The sequence below is a fragment of the Aquarana catesbeiana genome, linkage group LG13 (assembly GCF_042186555.1).
Source record: "Aquarana catesbeiana isolate 2022-GZ linkage group LG13, ASM4218655v1, whole genome shotgun sequence".
Lineage (NCBI taxonomy): Eukaryota > Metazoa > Chordata > Amphibia > Anura > Ranidae > Aquarana > Aquarana catesbeiana.
Window position 1 is genome coordinate 167,627,232 of NC_133336.1, and position 22,852 is coordinate 167,650,083.

A 22,852-nucleotide genomic window follows, 5' to 3' on the forward strand; every position below is an offset into this window, starting at 1 on the left:
ACTGATGGGTGGCACTGATGGACACTGATGGGTAGCACTGATAGACATCACTGATGGTGAGGCACTGGCAGGCATTACTGATGGGCATCATAAATAGGGATGTTGATTGGCATCATTTATGGGCGCTAATTGGCATCCCTGGTGTTCATGGGTGGCATACCTGGTGGTCATCAGTGGTGGGCATCCCTGGTGGTCCTGGTGGCATCCCTGGTGGTCCTGGGTGGGCATCCTCGGGGGGGCTGCACCAATAATCAATCAGCGCAGACCCCCGCTGTTAGGAGAACAACTGATCGTTCTCCTCTAGTCGCGTCTGTCAGACGTGATACCAGAAAGGCCAATACATAGCTTTTCCTGTTTACACCGTGATCAGCTGTGATTGGACACAGCTGATCACATGGTAAAGAGCCTTCGTCAGAGGCTCTTTACCTAGATTGGAGTTGCGGTGTGTCAGACTAACACACAGCACCACCGATCGCCACGATACGCGCCCCCACAAGCGCACACCGGCTTGTTATCCTGCTGGATGTCATATGACGCCCAGTCAGGATAACTAAACCACCGCCCGGCCGTCATTCTGCTATAGGTTGGACGGGAAGTGGTTAAGATAGTCATGTTTGCTCCTTTGATTAAATGGACCTATTTTACAAAAAAGCTGAGTTCAAATAATCAAGTCACCATGACTCATTTAAGATACTAGAAACAAGACTAACAGAATCCATTCACTATTAATTTTAAACAAGTTATACCGTACCTGCCAGGGTTTATATGAGAAAATACTTGCACAGGATCCATTCACAAAGGGTCCATGTCCTGGTACACAGGATTGCATTTCATGCAGAGCATGAGCAATGGCAAACACTGCATTATGAATTTTGTAGGTATATCTAAAGTTGTAAACATCATATATTCTGGGATCAATGCTGTCTAATCTCTCTTGACCTGTGCACCAATGCCTTCCATCTGAAGATGTGTTTGAAAATGTATTATTATAGTGATAGTATGGAGGCCAAGCACAACCAAAAGCTTTCTCCCAGAATGTTTTAATAAAGATATCATCTGGATTTTTGGTTGGATGTATACTGTAAAGAAATTCTTTAAAACCTGGAATTTTTCCACTTGGTGGTGCCATACCTAGACTGCCATTTAAAGTTGTTAAGATGTCTGGGCGAGGAAAGTCTGCAGTTATTGACCAACTTCCGCAACCAAGCCACACTTTATCTGTAACATTTTGAAAGGAAGCTTCCTCCATTAAAGATATTAGGTTCTCCATGGTCGAGTATACAATAATTACTGTGGCTTTTGACTTCTTGATAACATCAATGATTCGGTTCACTGATTCCATTGAGTTGTAGATAGGTAGAATGCCTAGAAATGCAATGCAGCCTCCATTACCTTCTATCTCCTTGGTGAGGAGTTGGGAGCCTGATCTACCTAATTCATTATCTGTAGTTACGATTCCAACCCATGTCCAGTTAAAGTAATTTGCCAAATTAGCAATTTCAACAATTTCATAATCATCATTGGGAATTGTTCTTAGGAAAGATGGGAACTGTACCTTGTCGCTTAGGCTTGGGTGTGCTGCAGCATAGCTTATCTAGTTAGAGAGAAAGAAGTAAAAATATTATGAATGTATATACAATAAAGCTTCAGAAAGTTTTTTTTTTTGTAATAGCTAACTTATGCTTTGGCTTGATAAAGGGTCAAACCTGAAATGCTGCAATGATATATAGAGCAGTGTTGCTATTGCACCAATATATGCTGTTAATTTTAATTAGTGCAAGTTGTGGAATAAAATAAGAGCAATAATTGCAAGTTCCCTGTACTGATCTGTTTGAATTCCTTTGAAACCAGAATAGATTGGTTAGAGGAAGACAACATAATATATTATAAAAGCAAATATGTGTACCCCTCCTGGGAAATAAGTAGACGTGAGGCACTCTGGTACCTTTTATCTGTTCCAAAGGGTTGAAACATGGTTCTGGGGGAGCACTATTACATCACTCAGCCCTCCTCCAACAAAGATGCAAAAACATGGTGTGCCTGACAGCATGTGAAACAGATTCTGCAGCCGAAAGAGGTACATTTTGAGTGACACCAGTTGAGACATGGGAGTTACAGAGGGTTAGTTTCACAAGCTGTTATACATAAAGCTTAATGCACATCTGTAAAATGAGTGCAATTTTTTTTTTAAATGTTGATTTTTAATAAATTGAGTTATGCTATGGACTTCTCTTCTTGCTTTTTTGGCAATGTGATACCAGTGAAGGTATCCGCTATTGAAAATGTTGACATTGGGACCTGGATATTGGGACCTTGTGGAAACAAGATGATAACTGATATTAGGTACAAGTCCATCTGTGCTGGTGAATGCTGTATTTTGGATGTGGTGAAACTCAATGGGTATAGTATTACAGAAAAAAATTCTTCTAATGCCGTGTACAGACGATCAGAATTCCATCATAGCTTTTTCCGACGGAATTCCACTCAAGCTTGTCTTGCATACACATGGTCACACCAAAGTCCGACTGTCCAGAATGCGGTGACGTACAACACGTATGACGGGACTAGAAAAGGGAAGTTCAATAGCCAGTGTGCCATCCTTTGGGCTCCTTCTGCTAATCTCGTGCTTATCTCGTGTTAATAGAAGTTTGGTGAGAGACGATTCACGCTTTTTAGACTCCTGCTTTTTCAGATCGTTTTACTGCTGTTCAGTTTGTGCTTGTCGGTTTGTATCTGGTTTTCTGTGCGTGAAGTCAGTTCCTCTCTGCTGTTTTTTAGTGCATTCTTGTCCGCTCGTTACTGATTTTCAGCTCGCTCTTCACAGGCCTTGCTGTTTGTTCTTCAATGCGTTCTGTTTAGTTCGTTGACTAGTGACCAGCCGGCCATTTTGAAGCCATGTTGCGGGTATGTGCTTGTCGTAGAGTTCGTGCTGTGCGGAGGCTTGTTGTAATAATCCTAATTATGTTGCCTCAGTTGGGCCTGAGGTCCTACTTTCAGAAACTCCAATGACGGCCCTGGAAGCTGTCCATCCTGACTTGCCCCCCCCAAAGCACCCGTGAAGTGCGAGAAAAATATGTAGAATATTTTACGGTTTAGGGGGGCCATTGCTATGCCAGCACATTTTGAATAAATTTTCTCTTTTATCAGATCAAATCTTGATTTTCATTTACTGCTTGGGTTTCTTTTAACTGTCTCCTAGGTTCTCCTAGTGCACTCGTAGTGCCAAGTGGTTTTCCTATTATTAAATAACACCCATTGTCACTGTAAACACCACAAAAAATGGTATTGATCATTGAAAGAAGAAGCCACACATTGTTGGGTAGAAAACCTTTTGCTCCGTGCACATGTGCATTTTATAAAACATTTGGCGGTAAAAAAAAACACATTTTTTCTTTTACCATGAAATTTCTTAAAAAATACAGAAACAGGCATGTTTACAAACATAACATACACAACTCTGGAACTTACAAAGTTCAACACTGCAAAAGAGAAGGCAATATCAGACATTTTATAGTGTGAAAAAGGTCTTGATCTTGCCTTCATCAGATGGGGTGAAGTCACCCCTGTAAAAGCCAAATTTAGAAGATGCACACAGATTGTGAGTCAAAATGGGGATTTCCTTTCTGATCCCATGCCTAATGTCAACATGTGCTATCTCCCATCATGAGGGGATCAATGGATGTGTTTTGGGGGTGCAACCACTTCCTATCACCTACTAGAGTTGGGAGGAAGAGGTTGTACCCACAAAACGCGTACATTGAAATCAGATAGCACATGTTGACACACTGTGTGCATATTCCAAATTTGGCTTTTAGACTGTATTAAAACTTTAGATAAAATTTTTGTAAAAAATAAAAAAACTCCAGGAATCTTTTTAGGATTTAAATTCTCCCTAGTACATCAATCATGTTCTTCAGTCTTTGTTCAATCTCCTTGTTTTTTTCTTTGATAATGTCAAAATCCTGACTACAAAACATGATTTCCTGGATCATCCGTTGTGCACTGTTACTGGTGAAATCACTGAATTTTGGTACCACAACCAGAAAATCACCTAAAATAAAAATACACACCATGTATTATAAATATGCAGGCATACATCTATTACCTGAATCTGTGGTGTCTGACACTGACCTGTTGTGGTGACAATCTCCACCATTTCTCCTTCCTCCACATCCTCAGGTTGTGACCTTTGTTCCCCTTCTTCAGGAGGTAGGGGGGGGGTCCCTGGTGTCCTCATATTTTCCAAGTCTTTGCTCCCCTATGAGAATGAAACAAAAGGTATACTTAGTACACAGATATTTGAGTCCAGAAATAGGAATATGAAATATTGCTTGGAAGTGGGGTACAATTGTCTGTTTTGGCATAGTTCAAGGCTGAACACAAGATTTTTTCCCTTACCAAAGCTGGAATACTTCCCTTTTTTGGACAATTTTCACACCCCAAGTATCCACTGGAGCACCTGTGTGGGACACCCTAAAAATTTTGTTCTTGTGTCCCACACTAGTGCTCCAGAGTCCAGATGTGTAAACAGCTGCTGAGTGTCCTCTCCTTACATTACACTGAATCAAGTTTGCAATTTGTTCTAGTTTATAACACATCTAGACAACAATGCCCTGAACTTCTTTGAATACAAATTATCATTATCATACAGTTAACCCTGTATCTGGCAAAAACATTGTATTTATTTGCAAACGAACAATGTTTACCGATTACTGTGCCCATGAACATGAAAGTAGTCATTTTAAACTGTCCAACAGTAAAGAAAAGCACATGGTGCAGCATGCAAGTAATAATAAGAATAGGAACACACGAATAGGAATACTACTTACTTTTTAGAAGCATGTTCTTGGTCCTTCTGTACTGATCCTGCTCCCTTAATTTGAGGTCCGATCAGCGTTTCCTCAATTGCTCCTTGGATCATCGTACCCCAAAATTCCGGCGCAGACTCTTCACAACTTTAGTTACGATCTTGGCCTTTCTCACATTTGGGTTTAGGTACGGTCCATACTTCCCATCATAGTCCGCCCTCTTCAGTATGTCAACCATCTCCACCATCTCTTCAAAGGACATATTTGAGGCCTTAAATCTTCTCCTCCTGGATCGGGACGTTTCTTGTTCTGGGCTTTCCTCCTCGTTACTGCTATTAAGCACCTGCTGTGTCTCCGCCATGTTGTCTCCCACTGCGATGAAAGAGACGGGGAATATTCTAGAAAGAACGTCAGGGGCAGGCGACATGGGTGGAGTTTCACGCATGCGCAGTGTATATAAAGCGTAACACACGTGTGTCGTACGTACAATCTGTGAGCGGAGGAAGGTGTAGCCGAAGCGCCGATCATTATAATGAATGTACAATTTTAAGTCGGTGCATCAGTGGCCTATACTGCTTATAGATTGAGGCCTATATTAGGTCGAGATTAGGAGAGTTTCGGGGGGCGTCGCCAGCCAACGGCGCAGATGGCAGCACATTGAGAGAGCTCCGCTACATCTAGGGCCAGAAAGGGGATATAGCGACTAGGAGCTTTGTTTTTGCCCATACTTTAGTGCGCTGAGAGCGGGCATAATCCAGGATGACATCCCGCAGGAGAAAGCAGTGCCCTGTTCCAGGGAAAATGACCGATTTCTTCACATACCTGAGCCGCTCTCACAGCCAAGATGGCGCCGGCGGCCCAAGAGAGGACACACGCAACTACAACAGGCAGCACAGAACGGACCCTGGGAATGAAAGAGGCCACAATAACAACACCAGCCAGGCATATAAGAACTACTCCCCACCTCTGTCTGCATCCTCCAGCCCAGCAAAAAGCAGACAAAGGATGTCTGCAGAACATCCAGATACTGAGGAGGTAAGCAAATTTAATTCTTCATTAGATGATACCAGGGAGTTATAGGATTCCATATCTGATTTCCCCACATCAAACAAGCCTGTTATGGATACCACTCTTAAGGATATGCTAGTTTCCCTACGTTCCACTTTGCACTCTGATATTCTGGCTATCACACAGCAGTTTAAGTTGGAAGTTAAGGCAGTATCCAACAGAGTGACACACATTGAATCTAAAATGGGGGAATTTGCAAACACTTCGAATGACATGGTGGATGCCCAGAATGACAGGGACGACGAGATTGCGCAAATTAAAACTAAAATAGCGGATTTGGAAGACAGATCAAGACACAACAACGTTAAAATCAGAGGAATTCCCGAAACAGTCAAACCCCCAGACTTGAAAAACGACTTAATCGATCTTATGAAATTGGCTCTCCCGGAAGCCCCGTTGGAAGACCTGGTCATTGACAGGATTCATAGACTGCCAAAACCAAAAAATATCCCGGCGCATCTACCAAGGGACACAATAGTCCGTATACACATTTACCACATTAAAGACCAATTCATGGCTGCAGCTAGACGTCGTGACGCTATGCCGCAAGAGATGCAGGACTTATTCTTGGCAGATCTCTCTGCATTCACATGCAGCAACGCAGACAACTGGCTACGATGTATAATCTTAGAGACGACCCTGATACACATCAACCCACGGAGGATGTCATATCTGATTTCCTTGCTTCTATTCACCTTCCAAAACTCTCCCAAACAGACCTATCCTGGCTTAACTTGCCATTTACAGTCCCTGAAATGGAAAAATTGATTAGGAGTATGCCGCACAATAAATCACCTGGATCAGATGGGTATTCCTCTGAATACTACCAACTGTTCCAAAGTGAACTGTCTCCGTACCTAAAACAAATCTTTGATGCCGCAATATCCAAAGCCTCTTTCCCACTGGAAATGTTAATGGCAACAATTATCACCTTGCCTAAGCCAGGCAAGGAACATACCACACCACAAAATTTTAGACCCATCTCACTGTTGAACGTGGACGTCAAACTGTACGCCAAACTGATTGCAAATAGATTGTCCACTCTTCTGCCGAACCTTATTAATCAAGACCAGGTGGGCTTTGTGAGTGGACGTCAAGCGAATGACGCCACCAGAAGAATGATAAACATTATTCATTCTGCTGAGAAGTCGAAAAGGCCTTCCCTGGTTCTGACACTGGACACAGAGATGGCCTTTGATAGCGTGCATTGGGGATGCCTGGATAGGGTCCTACAGAAGTTAAACATAACGGTCCTATCCAAAAAGCTATTAAGGCATTATACTCCTCTCCCTCAGCATACGTCTACACAGAAGGTATGTTCTCCAAAAATTTTAAGATATCCAATGGGACTAGGCGGGGTGTCCTCTGTCCCCTTTGATCTTCGCCTTAATCATGGAGCCCCTAGCTGAAAAAAATTAGAACCCACCCAGTAATCCAAGGAATCCCTTCCAGAAACCAACAACATAAAATCTCACTTTTCGTTGACGATGTAATTTTGACATTGTCTAACCCAATAGTTCATTTTAGTAAGATATCATACTACAAGGTTAACGCCTCAAAATCTAGCATTCTAGGTATAGCAATAGATAACCCCACTAAAACAACTATCCAACATGATCTTCCATACCCTTGATCTTCCGATGCTATCCTATACCTGGGAGTCTGACTAACCTCTTCTATTGCAGAATTGTACAAAGCCAATTATCACCCTCTAATCTTAATATTACAACAGGAACTATCTAAAATGCAGAAACACTATCTTTCATGGGGCGGTCGTCTAGCGGCATACAAAATGTTAATCTTGCCAAAACTGACTTCTTTAGAGCTCTACCGATTCCTATCCCTGCCTCTTTCTTCACAGCCATGCAGAAACAACTCTCAAATTTTGTATGGGCCGGTAAGAGAGCAAGATTCCCTGTCTTGATGCAAAGGAAGCACAAATCAGTGGGAGGGCTAGGTATCCCAATCTTGAAAGACTACTACATGGCGGCGATATTGGACCAGCTTAAAAGCTGGTTTGAACAGCCTGAGACTAAACCATGGTGCAAACTGGAATGATCCTGGTTGTTCCCTCACTCACTGAAGGCCATCCTAATAGCACAAAATATATCGCAGTCCAAATTAATAATAGATCATCCTACAATTCAGGCTTCCCTGTTTGCCTGGTCATACTTAAAAGAGGTAACACATCCCTCATTACAATTTACCAAGGTTCCCATTCCATTAGAATCCCTGCACTGGTTAATTCCGAACATTTCCCTAGGTCACTGGTTGAAGGGGAAAACTCTCTATTTACAAGACTTCACTAAAGATGATAATTTAATGCCATTCTCAGAAATACAGAATAAATTTAACATACCTGCCTCTGAGTTCCTAACGTACTCTCAAATTGCATCCATCTTTAGACAACTATACACAAACAACTTCCCTATCCCCACAACACTTTGGAAGTTCTTAACTTCCACTAACCCCAAAGCAAAAGGTATTTCCCTAGTTTATAACATACTTAACTCTAAATCGGTTTTTGTTAAATTCAACCCACAACATAAATGGGAAAAAGAATTGGGTAAAGTCTTTACAGACAAACAATGGCTGAGCACGATCAAATGTAATCATCAATTCTCACGATGTTCGAACTATGATGAACTAGCACAAAAACTGCTCGCTAGATGGCATTACACCCCATACATAGTTGCAAAATTTTATGATAACAACACCAATCTATGCTGGAGGGGCTGTGGTCAGGTCGGAACACTGGCCCATATGGTTTGGGCATGTCCTCACCTCCGTGGGTTCTGGTCAGCGGTTTTCAAACTGATAGCAAGGGTCACGGGGCACATCACACAACCTTCCATCGAAAAAGCTATTTTGAGCGTAAATATAACAGAATACCCCATTTTAGTTAGATCTATAGCAATGCATATTCTATTCGCGGCCAGATCTCTGATAGTAAGTAACTGCAAAACAAATGAGATCCCAAGTGTAAGAGAGCTGATCTTAAAAGTCAACAACATTGCTGAATATGAGAAGATACTGGCTATCAAAGAGGGTTGTATGTCTAGATACCTTTCCAACTGGTCAATATGGTCCTCAATGGTCTCTACAGGATAGTACTCATATAATTAATGGATGTAGGGACAGGGGATTATAGCGGTGCTAAAGTTAAAAGATACAAGAAGGAAGAGGAAGGTTTTAAAAAGGCAAAAATTACAAAGTTTATTTATTAATGATAATACATACATAGAAAAACACACTTAAATCAATTTACACTTAAAATGAATTTATATACTGCATGCGACCCAGGGTATAGTAGAGTAGGCCAGATGGAGATGGCCGTCGAAATGGGGGCTCGATTTCCTACATGTTTCGCCAAGACATTGGCTTCCTCAGGGAACAAGAGCTCAAAAATGAATATATAAAAGGGTCTGTATATGGGGATACAGAAAACATCATGTGAACAAAATTATTTGACAGTACAGTATTTAATACACACTCGAGAAACTCAGTATTGAGGCTGGACAGTCATGCAACAAGGTAGTCCCGCCAGTTCCGGTAGCGCAAACGTACCTGGAACTCCGACACCCAGGAGGGGGCGCGGAAGGCGTCGCCACAGGGGAATGGTGGGCCGGCCGCGCCGTATAATGTGCCTGCAGGGGGTACACAGTAAACCTGGCAAAGGAATGTGGTGAAAACATGTGAGTAGATGTCAAACTTTGCATGTAAGGGAGTACTAAAAATGATGCAATTATGCATCACTTGCATAGCGCAGAAAAAATTATATATATATATGTGTATCTATTTAATAAAAGTATAGAAGACTCACACTCTTCTTTAAAAACAGTAGATTACAATGGGCACAAGGTGCCTGTGGATGAATGCACGCACACAGCAGGGCAATTGGCAGGATCAGCAATCAATTGAAAAAAGGCCTGAATGGAAGAATAAATTGCTTTAAAGGTGGAACAGATGGTCGTTAAAAAATAGCAAAGAAAAATCTTCAAAGGGGAACTTACGTAGTAAGGTACACTACCAGATAGAAGGCTAATATTGACGCAGTCAATTGCATGAGGTAGGGTATTGTGGAATTTTATTGGAAAAGCAGCAAGTGCAATAAGTCCTAGGGAGAGATAGATATGAGGGGGAGAAATTAGGACAGCACAGACTGTGTTGAAAGAAATAATGGGACTACTGAGAAGGCAAGGAGTGAATTACCTGATCGGCCATGTAACTGATAATGTAACTCATAGGAGATCAATGTTGAGGATTGCCGAGGAAATAGTAGGTAAGTCCAAAATGGCTCCTATAAGGAATGGTATGGGCTCAGTGAATGAAAAAATGGGGACACAGTTGTGCTAAATGTAATAAAAAGGAGGATTACCTTGTTGCTGTGTGTAGAGCATATACAGGCACGTCCCTCGTCCAGCATATGGGCTGGGGGACTGGCCGGTAACTGATATACCCCCCACACCTGATCAAATTATGATCAGGTGTGCGGACGCGAGTGAGGGGCGCCCGCGCCTGCGCACAATTGCGGTGCCACGGAACAACAAGTTCCGACATGCACCGCGTGCGCATGCTCAGACCAAGCGGGCCGCGTGGCGCTGCACCCTCTCATTCACCACGCGGCCCGCTTGGTCTGAGCATGTGCACGCTGTGCATGTCGGAACTTGTTGTTCCGTGGCACCGCAATTGTGCGCAGGCGCGGGCGCCCCTCACTCGCCTCCGCACACCTGATCATAATTTGATCAGGTGTGGGGGGTATATCAGTTACCGGCCAGTCCCCCAGCCCATATGCTGGACGAGGGACGTGCCTGTATATGCTCTACACACAGCAACAAGGTAATCCTCCTTTTTATTACATTTAGCACAACTGTGTCCCCATTTTTTCATTCACTGAGCCCATACCATTCCTTATAGGAGCCATTTTGGACTTACCTACTATTTCCTCGGCAATCCTCAACATTGATCTCCTATGAGTTACATTATCAGTTACATGGCCGATCAGGTAATTCAGTCCTTGCCTTCTCAGTAGTCCCATTATTTCTTTCAACACAGTCTGTGCTGTCCTAATTTCTCCCCCTCATATCTATCTCTCCCTAGGACTTATTGCACTTGCTGCTTTTCCAATAAAATTCCACAATACCCTACCTCATGCAATTGACTGCATCAATATTAGCCTTCTATCTGGTAGTGTACCTTACTACGTAAGTTCCCCTTTGAAGATTTTTCTTTGCTATTTTTTAACGACCATCTGTTCCACCTTTAAAGCAATTTATTCTTCCATTCAGGCCTTTTTTCAATTGATTGCTGATCCTGCCAATTGCCCTGCTGTGTGCGTGCATTCATCCACAGGCACCTTGTGCCCATTGTAATCTACTGTTTTTAAAGAAGAGTGTGAGTCTTCTATACTTTTATTAAATAGATACACATATATATATAATTTTTTCTGCGCTATGCAAGTGATGCATAATTGCATCATTTTTAGTACTCCCTTACATGCAAAGTTTGACATCTACTCACATGTTTTCACCACATTCCTTTGCCAGGTTTACTGCGTACCCCCTGCAGGCACATTATACGGCGCGGCCTGCCCACCATTCCCCTGTGGCAACGCCTTCCGCGCCCCCTCCAGGGTGTCGGAGTTCCAGGTACGTTTGCGCTACCGGAACTGGCGGGACTACCTTGTTGCATGACTGTCCAGCCTCAATACTGAGTTTCTCGAGTGTGTATTAAATACTGTACTGTCAAATAATTTTGTTCACATGATGTTTTCTGTATCCCCATATACAGACCCTTTTATATATTCATTTTTGAGCTCTTGTTCCCTGAGGAAGCCAATGTCTTGGCGAAACATGTAGGAAATCGAGCCCCCATTTCGACGGCCATCTCCATCTGGCCTACTCTACTATACCCTGGGTCGCATGCAGTATATAAATTCATTTTAAGTGTAAATTGATTTAAGTGTGTTTTTCTATGTATGTATTATCATTAATAAATAAACTTTGTAATTTTTGCCTTTTTAAAACCTTCCTCTTCCTTCTTGTATCTTTTAACTTTAGCACCGCTATAATCCCCTGTCCCTACATCCATTAGTTATCTGATTAATTTGGGAATGAGGTGCTGTATCCCATGGTACCATCTAGCCATCACTATATTTACTGAGTACTCATATAATGTTATTAAAGTGTATCCTTGCTTCCATTCTCTCCTTTTTCCTCTTTTCTTATCCAGGTTCCTTTCCTTATGGTTTCCCAGGTTCTAATGCTGTGCTACTCCCACCCTATGCATGGTAGCACCTTAGAATCCTACCAGGTTTTAATTTTACACTACTTTTTATAGCAGATGGTAGCTCTGCTTTGCGTGCGTATGCCTTAATTATGGTGTTTTATTGCTACCTTTGTATCTTAATTGTCTTGTTTGAATCCTTGTCCTTATAAAAAATTTAATAAAAATGATTGAAACTAAGATTAAGAGAGTTTCGCCTGACATTAGGGTTTGTCTTGTGTTGTGTCTTGCAGAGAAAATGGATCTATTCAATGACGAGGACTTTATGCCCATATTTATTGATATATACAGGGAGATGCCCTGTCTGTGGCAGGTAACCCACCCTTATTATAACAATCAAACAAAGAGGAAGGCAGCGCTGGATCAATTGGTGGAATTTGTGAAGTCGGTGATCCCCACGGCAGACATCCCCTATTTGAAGGCCCTAATTGGTGGCATGAGGAGCACTTATAATAGGGAGATCAAAAAGGTCCAGGATTCACTGAGATCAGAAGCTGCAGCAGATGACATTTATGTCCCCAGGCTGTGGTACTATGACAGACTGCATTTTCTGGCAGGCCAGACTGAACCCAGGCCAGCAATCTCCAATCTTCCTTCCACACTTCCTTCCCCCCCATTTCTGGTTGTCAAATTAATGATGTTAAATATATGCTAATTTTGATCACTAATTTACAATTTCACAAAGTGGTTTTCATATCAATAGACAGTAGTGGCCACAAATGATCGGGACAAGAAAGTGAGGCCCGGAACGATGGAGAAGGAAGAGAGACATAGTGAAGGGCCGGGCAAGACAGTGTGTCTAGTGAGACACATATAAGGTTAAGTATTTGGGAGCTATGAGAGAGAGGGGAGGAGGCTGCAGGAGAGAAGTCTTATGGGGGAGTAGCATTATTTAAGGAGGGGCGGGGCCTGGATTGAGGCAGAGTGCTTGGGGAAGAGAAAGGAGGAGGCAGCTTTTGACACTGCTCCTCCAACATGGCCGACATGGATGTGATCCTGGTGAGACTGAGGCAGGCGGCAGCAAGCAGGTGACTGGACTGGCTTTACAGCCATGTCGCGGCCCTGATCAAGGATGAGGTGGGTGGATCGGCGCAAGGAGGTGAGGCGACACCGCGTGCGTAGAGGTCTCGGCCTCCGATGTGTTATTCTCCAGGGCCGGATGAAAGGCCTGTTCACCTGGAAAGGAGCCAGAGGGGGGACCAGTCAGCACCGCCCACAAAAAGGAACCAACAGCCGGCTGCAGTTGGGCCTGGGTGAACTACAGGCCGCAGGCCTAGCTCGGTGGGTGGGGCCATCATGGCGCCACTTCCCCGCCCGCAATTCGCGGGACTGATGCTGGGGCGACCCCCCCAGCAGCTCTAAACAAGCCGAGGGGGAGGCCAGAAGGGGAGACCCACAAGCTCTGCCACCGGGATGGGAATGAGAAGAGTCAGTAACGCCGTGGGTGGGCGGAGCTCACATGGCCGGTGGCGAACAGGACAAGATGGCGGATGGAATACTGCGCAGGCCGGCCCGGTTACAGTTAGTTCAGGGTGGCGCGGCGCAACAGCGGGAGGCGGAGCTCCGGGGGCAAGACAGGCCCCACAGCAGAGGGAGCATATGGCCTCTAGGATCTCTTCTACTGGGCGGGTAATTACACCACCAGTCCCAGTACACGAAGACAGGTCAGAAGGTGAGGTGTTGGAGGAGGAGGAGCAATGCAAACAAGAACCGTCAAGGGAGAACAGCGCGACGGCTGTTGGGAAGTCTCTCGGTCAGCCTGGTAACTCCACTGATAACTTGTCTCTGTTTAATGCTTTGAATGACTTGTTGGGGTGGTGACAACGGGTGCGGCAGGGGTGGTCGCCCCTCCACCACGGTGGGCGGGGCAGGTGGGCTGTAGGTCCACCAGTTCAGGGTCAGGGGGGCAACTGCAGGATCTACTGGAGGGCCTGCGGGATTTGGTAGGCCATTTTGGGGGGTCGGGGGCAACCCCCACAAGTGGCCCCATGGGCAAACACAGCTGGCGTGACAACTGGGGATGGTGGAGGATTGACCCCGGCCGGGGGGGCGGAGGTCCCAGCGGCCACGGCGGCGCTGACTACTAGGCCAACAGGGACTGGGCCTGACAAGAAAAAGGCAGGCAAAAAAGAGACCTCAGAGGTTACCCGGAAGACGGATGTGGTAAGGATTGCGGATGCTGCAAAATGCGAGGTGTATGTCTGTTTTGAAGGCTCGCTGGGAGCACACTTAATACAGGAAGTTCGGGATAAGATTTGCAAGGAGGAATATGTGGATTTCTCCTTGTTGCCCTTGGAAAAATTTAACTTCGACAGGGTCAAACCTGACGACTCCAAGAAGGAAGTTAAGAAGAGGAGATACAGGTTGATCCCAGGTACGTTTGTTACTGGCTACAAGTGTTCGCCATTATGGCAAGCGTCATTGGCGAGAAAAACCCTGAACACTGTTCAGCCTTGTTTTGTTACATGGACACTATCGGGGAGGGTATATGGCGGTTCTGCTTGGCTACGATATGACGTGCAGTTTCATTGAAGGTGGTTCCACCATTGGCAAGGAATCTAAAATCAGCATTACAGCACCCAGGGGTGGTGGGGGAAAAATTGGCGAAAGAGGTGCCTTGGGCTACATGGGGGGGCTGTTTGAGAAAAAACCTTTACAGGACTTAGTGGTGTCTCCATTGGGGGTGGTGCCAAAGAAGGAGCCAAACAAGTTCCGTCTCATTCACCACTTATCCTTTCCAAAAGGGGGTTCTGTAAATGATTTCATTGACCCTGACGCGTGCACTGTGTCATATACTTCATTTGATGCGGCGGTCAGGTGGGTTAGGCGCTATGGAAAGGGGGCGCTGATGGCAAAATCAGACATAGAATCAGCATTCCGGATGCTTCCAGTACATCCGGATAGCTTCCAGCTGCTGGGATGCTGCTGGCAGGGGCAGTTTTATGTGGACAGATGCTTGCCCATGGGTTGCTCCATTTCCTGTGCCATGTTTGAGGCATTCCGTTCTTTTTTGGAGTGGGTTGTTAGGGACATGTCGGGCCTGGATTCGGTCATACATTATTTGGATGACTTTCTATGCATAGGTCCCCCTTCCTCAGTTGTGTGTGTGATTTTACTTTCTATGTTGCAACACATTGCAGAAAGGTTTGGAGTGCCACTGGCAGCCGAAAAAAACGGAAGGCCCGACAACAGAGATTAGTTTCTAAGGCATCGTGATCGACTCACTGGCGATGGAATGCAGGTTGCCGATTGACAAGTTAGAGGACTTGCAGAAGGAAATTCAGGAGATCCATGGACTGCGGAAAGTACAATTGAGGACCCTGCCATCTTTGCTGGGTAAGTTAAATTTTGCATGTAGGATCATACCCATGGGTAGGGTTTTTGCCGGCGGCAGTCAGCGACTACGGCAGGGGTTAAGGCCTCGACTCATTTCATTCGGCTTACCAAGAAGCACCGTGAGGACCTGAAAGTATGGTAGCAGTTCTTGGCCTCGTACAATGGCAGGTCAGTGTGGATGTCTGGTCCCGTGAGTAACTTAGATGTGGAATTGGTCACGGACGCGGCGGGCTCCACTTGGTACGGTGCATTCTTTCAAGGACAATGGAGTGCGGAACCTTGGCCCCAGTCCCGGGTTGAAGCAGGGTTACTTCGTAACCTGGTACTACTGGAACTTTTTCCGGTAGTGCTGGCTATGGAGCTGTGGGGGCAGTCCTGCTGGAACTTGAAACTTACATTGAACTGTGACAATATGAGAGTGGTGCAGGTGGTCAATCGCATGTCAGCGTTTTCACAACCTGTCATAAGGCTCATGCGACAGTTGGTGTTGCGGTGCTTGCAATTGAATATTTTTCTCTATGCTGTGCATATACCGTATCGACAACTGGCTGATTCACTGTCTCGATTTTAGTGGGACAAGTTCAGGGAGCTAGCTCCAGCAGCAGAGAAGGAAGGAGTTCCTTGCCTGGGCTGGATCTTGGAGATGGCCTTGGAATCGCCACGGGATGGATTCAGCAATCAGTGAGTGAGTCCACGTGGGTGGCTCATGTGAAGGTATGGTGGGAATGGTCGGGTTTAGTGAAGGAAGCTGGGGTGGGCACAGACGGGTCCGAGGTAAGACTGTTGGCCCTGTATTTCATGTCCAGGAACATGGAGAACGGGGGATCGGTGTTGTCCATCGATAAGAATATGGCGGGATTGTCATTCCTTTTTAAGCTGCAAGGAGGGGAGGATTGGACAAAAGATTTTTGGGTTAGGCAAGCCATAAAAGGGTACTGTAAGGGTCATAGGACTAAAGATGGGTGAAGGCCTGTCACTTTTGTGAACCTATTGTCCATCTGTGGGAAGTTGGGGTCCGTGTGTACCTTGAGTTATGAGTGTTTGCTTTTTACAGCTGCGTTTTCGCTGGCATTTTTTGGGGCATTTCGTATTGGGGAATTGGTTAGCCTGTCACAGCATTTTGCGGAGGGGCTTTTGGAACAGGATGTGCGGGCATACACTGACCGGGTGTGTATACGGCTGCGTAGATCCAAAATGGATCAGAAGGGAAAAGGGGTGGATGTGTTGCTGTTCGCTTTGCTGGGGTCCATGTTATGCCCTGTGGAAGCAGTAAGGGACTTTGTAAGGGTTAGACTGGTTGGGGGAGGGCCATTCCTGAGGCATGAGGATGGGTCCTACTTATGAAAATATCAATTTGTGGCAGTGTTTAGAAAATGTTTAAAAGGGGCCGGGTTGGACGGGCGGCATGCACTTCACACTCCTTCTGCATTGGGGCGGCTACGGAAGCTGCCAGATGCGGGTTGGATGAGGCAGCTGTACGAAGGATTGGTAGATGAGAATGAAAGAGATTCCCCACCTACATAAAGCCTCAACTGGTGGTGGAATAAATTTAAAAAAAAAAAAGAAAGAGGCATACGTGGGTAGGTTGGACTACCTTTGTAGATGTCACCTTTGCCTTGTTGTATTTTCGTTTCAGATGGAGGGTCTATACGCCTCGTCTGGATATTGGGGCACTCCTATGTTTGTTGGGGGCCAGGAGAGGTGATATGAGACCATATGGGAGACAGATGGGTATCTCAAGGGGAGAGGCGTACATACTGTGGCTAGGGAGGCTGGGATGATGTGGGGTACGGTGGTAGCTGAAGTGGAGCATTATGCATGGTTGGATAGACCGCCGCATGTGTTGATCATGCACGTGGGAGGTAATGATTTGGGGGTGCGATCTGATCTCTGACGTCAAGTCTGATTTTGTACATCTAGGCATGGCTTTCCCTACTACCTTGCTGCTGTGGTCCAACATTGTTGCTTGAACAACATGGCGCAGGGCAAGGTCCGTGGAGCGGATTAACAAGGCGCACATACGAGTTAATAAGTTGGTGGGGAGGTTTGTGGCCCAGCAAGGGGGCATGGTAATTAGGCACAGTGAATTGGAGATGAATGTGGGCCTCTATTCGCGTAGGGATAGTGTTCACCTCATGGATGTGGGGATAGATCTTTGGGCCATGTGGCTGCAAGAGGGGATCCAACGGGCCCTGCGGGTGTGGAGGGGCCCTTTAGGATAAGGTTTTCATCCTTTTGGGCTGTGGCTGTGTTTTCTGTTGGTCTTTGATGGTAGCAGTAAACATATGTGGTAAAAGGGGTGGGGGGCTCATCGGTAGTATGGGCCCCTCCAGTGTATTCCAGCAAAAAGGTTGATGGAATACTGGAATGGTTGCACTGCGGGAAGGGTGTTGTCTCCGAGCAGTTACAGCTGGAGGCCTATCATGTTGGAAAAAGGTCCCGCAGTGAATCGGTGATATATGTGGCGGAAGGTGGTACCTTCGTCATTGACCAACAGATTGGGGCTGAAACAAGTTGTTTCACTGATGTTTATTTTTTATATATTTAATTTTATTTTGGAGTTATTTATCCAGATTGTTTTAATAAAAAACGGCTGTTATGGCCATTTATACTTCAAAAAGCACGGTGTGGTCTCATCATTTTAGGAGGGAAGATAATGGGTGGTTGGAGTAGAAGTGGTATAGCAGTAAGAGGTAAATGGGTACATCTGGACTACACTGGTCATGAAAAATGCTGGCATCGGAATGATAGTCTTTTCTATTTATTAACATTAAATTTGCAACAGTCATCAGTTGAAAATTGCGTGTGATTGATGAACCAAAAATTAAAATGATGTCCCTTTTTCAGACATAGGAAAGCCTCAGCCAGGCCGTGGAAAGTGGCAGCCAGGAGGTGGCCGGGCCCAGTAGCCGACCAGAATTGCAGGTCCCTCCCCTCCGCCTTCCACCAAAAAGTGGCAGGAAGAGAAGTAACGTGAAGGAGGCAGCAATTGGCCTATTTCTGAAGGCTACTGTGGCCCTCAGAACCCCCCACAGTGTTAAAGAGGACTTTGCATACATTACAGCATGCAAAATGCTGGAAATGGAGGAGGGCCAATGCCTCTTATGTGAGGAAGTGATGTTACAAGCCCTAAACAGGGGCCTGAGGGGCCAACTCAAAAGTCAGAGCCACATTTGTGAGTTGAACCATGGTCCTCCTTCTCCTCCTCCTCCAGGTCCTCCTCCTCCTCCACCTCCTGCCACACCTCCAACATCGCAGCCACAGCCTGGAAGGAAGCGTCTAAGGAAGACCAGAGAGTGATGGCCTGGGTTCAGTCTTGCCTGGCAAAAGATGCAGACTGTTGTATGACCACAGCCTGGGGACAGATATATCATCTGCTGCTGTTCCTGATCTCTTGTAGTCCTGGACCGGATTGTGCTCACTATTATAAGGACTCCTCAGGCCACCAATTTTGACTGTAAAATTATTGATATCTGCCCTGGGGTACAAAGGCTTTGCAAATTTCACCAGTTTCTCCAGTGTTGCCTTCCTCTTTATTTTGTTATGACCCAGAATAAATGGATATTTTGCTTTCTAAAATACTTGCCTATGTGTTTTACTTCAAAAAGAACAGTTTTTTTTGGAGTAGGCACGGACATTTAAAAAATACAATGTCAAATTAACAAGGGACACTAACCAACCTCCTTGAGATTTACAAAGACAAGATAATAATGGTGTTGTGGAAACGTGACATACCAAAAAAATGGAGATCACTATAAAATAATTAAAAAATAAATAAATGGAGATCACTATAAAATAATAAAAAAAAAAAAACAGGAGATCTTGATTCCAAAAAAAAATAAAAAATGACTATAAAAATTAATTATAAACATTATTAGGGAGAGCTGGCTTTAAAAACCAAAAAGATCATTCAGGAGATCACAAGAAATAATAAAGAAATACGTTTGTGAGAAGTCTGTGAATATGAGCAGCAAAACAACTTCATTCTTCTAGCATTATAAAGAAGAAGAGAATGCGCTGCATTGAAAGATTTAAAAATTTGTAGATCGTCTCCGTCTCGTACTTGATTCTGAGTGTTTTTTTGCGCGTCGGAATTGCATACACACAAATGGAATTTTTGATAGAAACTTTTTCCGTCTGGAAAATTGAGAACATGCTCTCAATCTTTTGCTGGCGGAAATTCAGCCAGCAAAAGTCCAATGGAGCATACACACGGTCGCATTTTCCGACCAAAAGCTCTCATCGGTCTTTTGCTGGCCAAATTTCCAATCGTGTGTACGCGGCATTACACATGCACAGTGGAGTTAGTAATAGTGAATACATCACATAAGGAAAGCATTAATCTTTGTGTTGTTTCTAAGTGAATGTATTGAATAAGAACTTATGACAAAAACTATAAATGTAATTTTTTGGGCCTTTCTTTACTGTTTGCACTATTTTATAGTATAGTGGTATGTGTGTACAATTTGCATTTGCAGTTGATACACTTGGGATATAATCACATTATATTAGGTTAATATTGTAGAGTGCATTTTAGATTTGATATATGATTTATTTTGGTTGTATAATTTTTTAAGTACCTTTTTTTTTGGTTATTTTATTATTTTATTATAATATTATAGTAGTAAAAATGTTGTTAGGTTTGCTAGCCTCAATTTTTATTTTTGGTTTCCCGTAATAATTAATTTTTAAATTTCTGCTTTTAAAGATCATGTATGGACTTACCTGAGGATATCTATATAGGCCGAGGATCCTAGCTATTGGTATGGAGGCCTTAGATGTCATGTCGCCAACTAAAGCACATGAAACGCTTTTAGTGTGACAGTTAAAATTTAGTGCAGCTGTTTTTTTTCCTGATAAAATCCTTGTTGTTTCCATTAGTGATCGAACTTGGTTATAGCAGGAATCATACAGGTCAAAACCCAGTGTAATATTTGGCAAAATATTTGGTGAATTGTTTATTTCCCAAATAGCGTACACCATAGCAAGGAGGTAGCGATAATACCGTATATGAAATCTAAAAGGGAGAAATATTTCTGTTAAAAAATAAAATATTTAATTACATTGTTTCAAGCTTTACATTGTTAAAATATAGAAGTATTTCAAGCCAAATGGTTTAAAAACCATGATGAATGCAACAAAGTCAGGACTTCAGTAACAGTCTATTCTGTACTTTGCCTTATTTGGATCCATTTCAGCAGAGAAAATAATAGACTGTAGAAAGCTGCTTACCACCACCCAATATCCCCCCCCTGTAGTCAAAAAAAAAAAAAATTAAAATGGCCCCTTTAACCACTTCAGCCCCGGAAGGATTTACCCCCTTCCTGACCAGAGCACTTTTTACAATTTGGCACTGCGTCGATTTAACTGCTAATTGCGTGGCCATGCAATGCAGTACCCAAATGAAATTTGTGTCCCTTTCTTCCCACAAATAGAGCTTTCTTTTGATGGTATTTGATCACCTCTGCCGGTTTTATTTTTTGCGCTATACACAGAAAAAGACCAAAAATTTTGTTTAAGCCAAAATGTATTCGGCCACATGTCTTTGGTAAAAAAAATGTCAATAAGTGTATATTTATTGGTTTGCGCAAAAGTTATAGCGCCTACAAACTAGGGTACATTTTCTGGAATTTACACAGCCTTTAATTTATGACTGCCTATGTCGTTTCTTGAGGTGCTAAAATGGCAGGGCAGTACAAAACCCCCACAAGTGACCCCATTTTGGAAAGTAGACACCCCAAGGAAATTGCTGAGAGGCATGTTGAGCCCATTGAATATTCATTTTTTTTGTCCCAAGTGATTGAATAATGACAAAAAAAAAAAAAATTACAAAAAGTTGTCACTAAATGATATATTGCTCACACAGACCATGGGCCTATGTGGAATTGCACCCCAAAATACATTTAGCTGCTTCTCCTGAGTATGGGGATACCAAATGTGTGGGACTTTTTGGGAGCCTAGCCACGTACGGGGCCCCGAAAACCAATCACTGCCTTCAGGATTTCTAAGGGCGTAAATTTTTGATTTCACTCCTCACTACCTATCACAGTTTTGAAGGCCATAAAATGCCCAGATGGCATAAACCCCCCCCCCAAATGACCCCATTTTGGAAAGTAGACACCCCAAGCTATTTGCTTTGAGCCATGTTGAGTCCATGGAATATTTTATATTTTGACACAAGTTGCGGGAAAGTGACAAATTTTATTTTTTATTTTTTTTTTTGCACAAAGTTGTCACTAAATGATATATTGCTCACACAGGCCATGGGCATATGTGGAATTGCACCCCAAAATACATTTAGCTGCTTCTCCTGAGTATGGGGATACCACATGTGTGGGACTTTTTAGGAGCCTAGCCACGTACAGGGCCCCGAAAACCAATCACCGCCTTCGGGATTTCTAAGGGTGTAAATTTTTGATTTCACTCTTCACTGCCTATCACAGTTTCGGAGGCCATGGAATGCCCAGGTGGCACAAACCCCCCCCCAAATGACCCCATTTTGGAAAGTAGACACCCCAAGCTATTTGCTGAGAGGCATGGTGAGTATTTTGCAGCTCTCATTTGTTTTTGAAAATGAAGAAAGACAAGAAAAAAATTTTTTTTCTTTTTTCAATTTTCAAAACTTTGTGACAAAAAGTGAGGTCTGCAAAATACTCACTATACCTCTCAGCAAATAGCTTGGGGTGTCTACTTTCCAAAATGGGGTCATTTGGGGTTTTTTTTTGCCACCTGGGCATTCCATGACCTCCGAAACTGTGATAGGCAGTGAAGAGTGAAATCAAAAATTTACCCCCTTAGAAAGCCTGAAGGCGGTGCTTGATTTTCGGGGTCCCGTGCGCGGCTAGGCTCCCAAAATGTCTCACACATGTGGTATCCCCGTACTCAGGAGAAGCAACAGAATGTATTTTGGGGTGTAATTTCACATATTCCCATGGCATGTTTGAGCAATATAACATTTAGTGACAACTTTGTGCAAAAAAAAAAAAAAAAAAGAAATTGTCTCATTCCCGCAACTTGTGTCACAATATAAAATATTCCATGGACTCGACATGCCTCTCAGCAAATAGCTTGGGGTGTCTACTTTCCAAAATGGGGTTATTTGGGGGGGTTTTGAACTGTCCTGGCATTTTATGCACAACATTTAGAAGCTTATGTCACACATCACCCACTCTTCTAACCACTTGAAGACAAAGCCCTTTCTGACACTTTTTGATTACATGAAAAAATTATTTTTTTTTGCAAGAAAATTACTTTGAACCCCCAAACATTATATATTTTTTTAAAGCAAATGCCCTACAGATTTAAATGGTGGGTGTTTCATTTTTTTTTTTCAAACAGTATTTGCGCAGCGTTTT

General features: G+C 43.7%; 1 protein-coding gene across 1 annotated transcript in view; it reads right to left on the reverse strand.

Annotated features, from left to right (window-relative positions):
• Positions 1–20,480, reverse strand: part of LOC141117712 (extracellular calcium-sensing receptor-like) — a 72,757-nt gene extending 52,277 nt beyond the window's left edge. The window contains exons 1-2 of the mRNA XM_073610717.1: positions 20,223–20,480; positions 752–1,594 (exon numbers count right to left, since the gene is read on the reverse strand). Of these exons, the coding sequence (XP_073466818.1) occupies positions 752–1,594; positions 20,223–20,480 (1,101 nt within the window). The remainder of the gene's footprint in view (positions 1–751; positions 1,595–20,222) is intronic.
• Between the last annotated feature and the right edge of the window lie 2,372 nt (positions 20,481–22,852).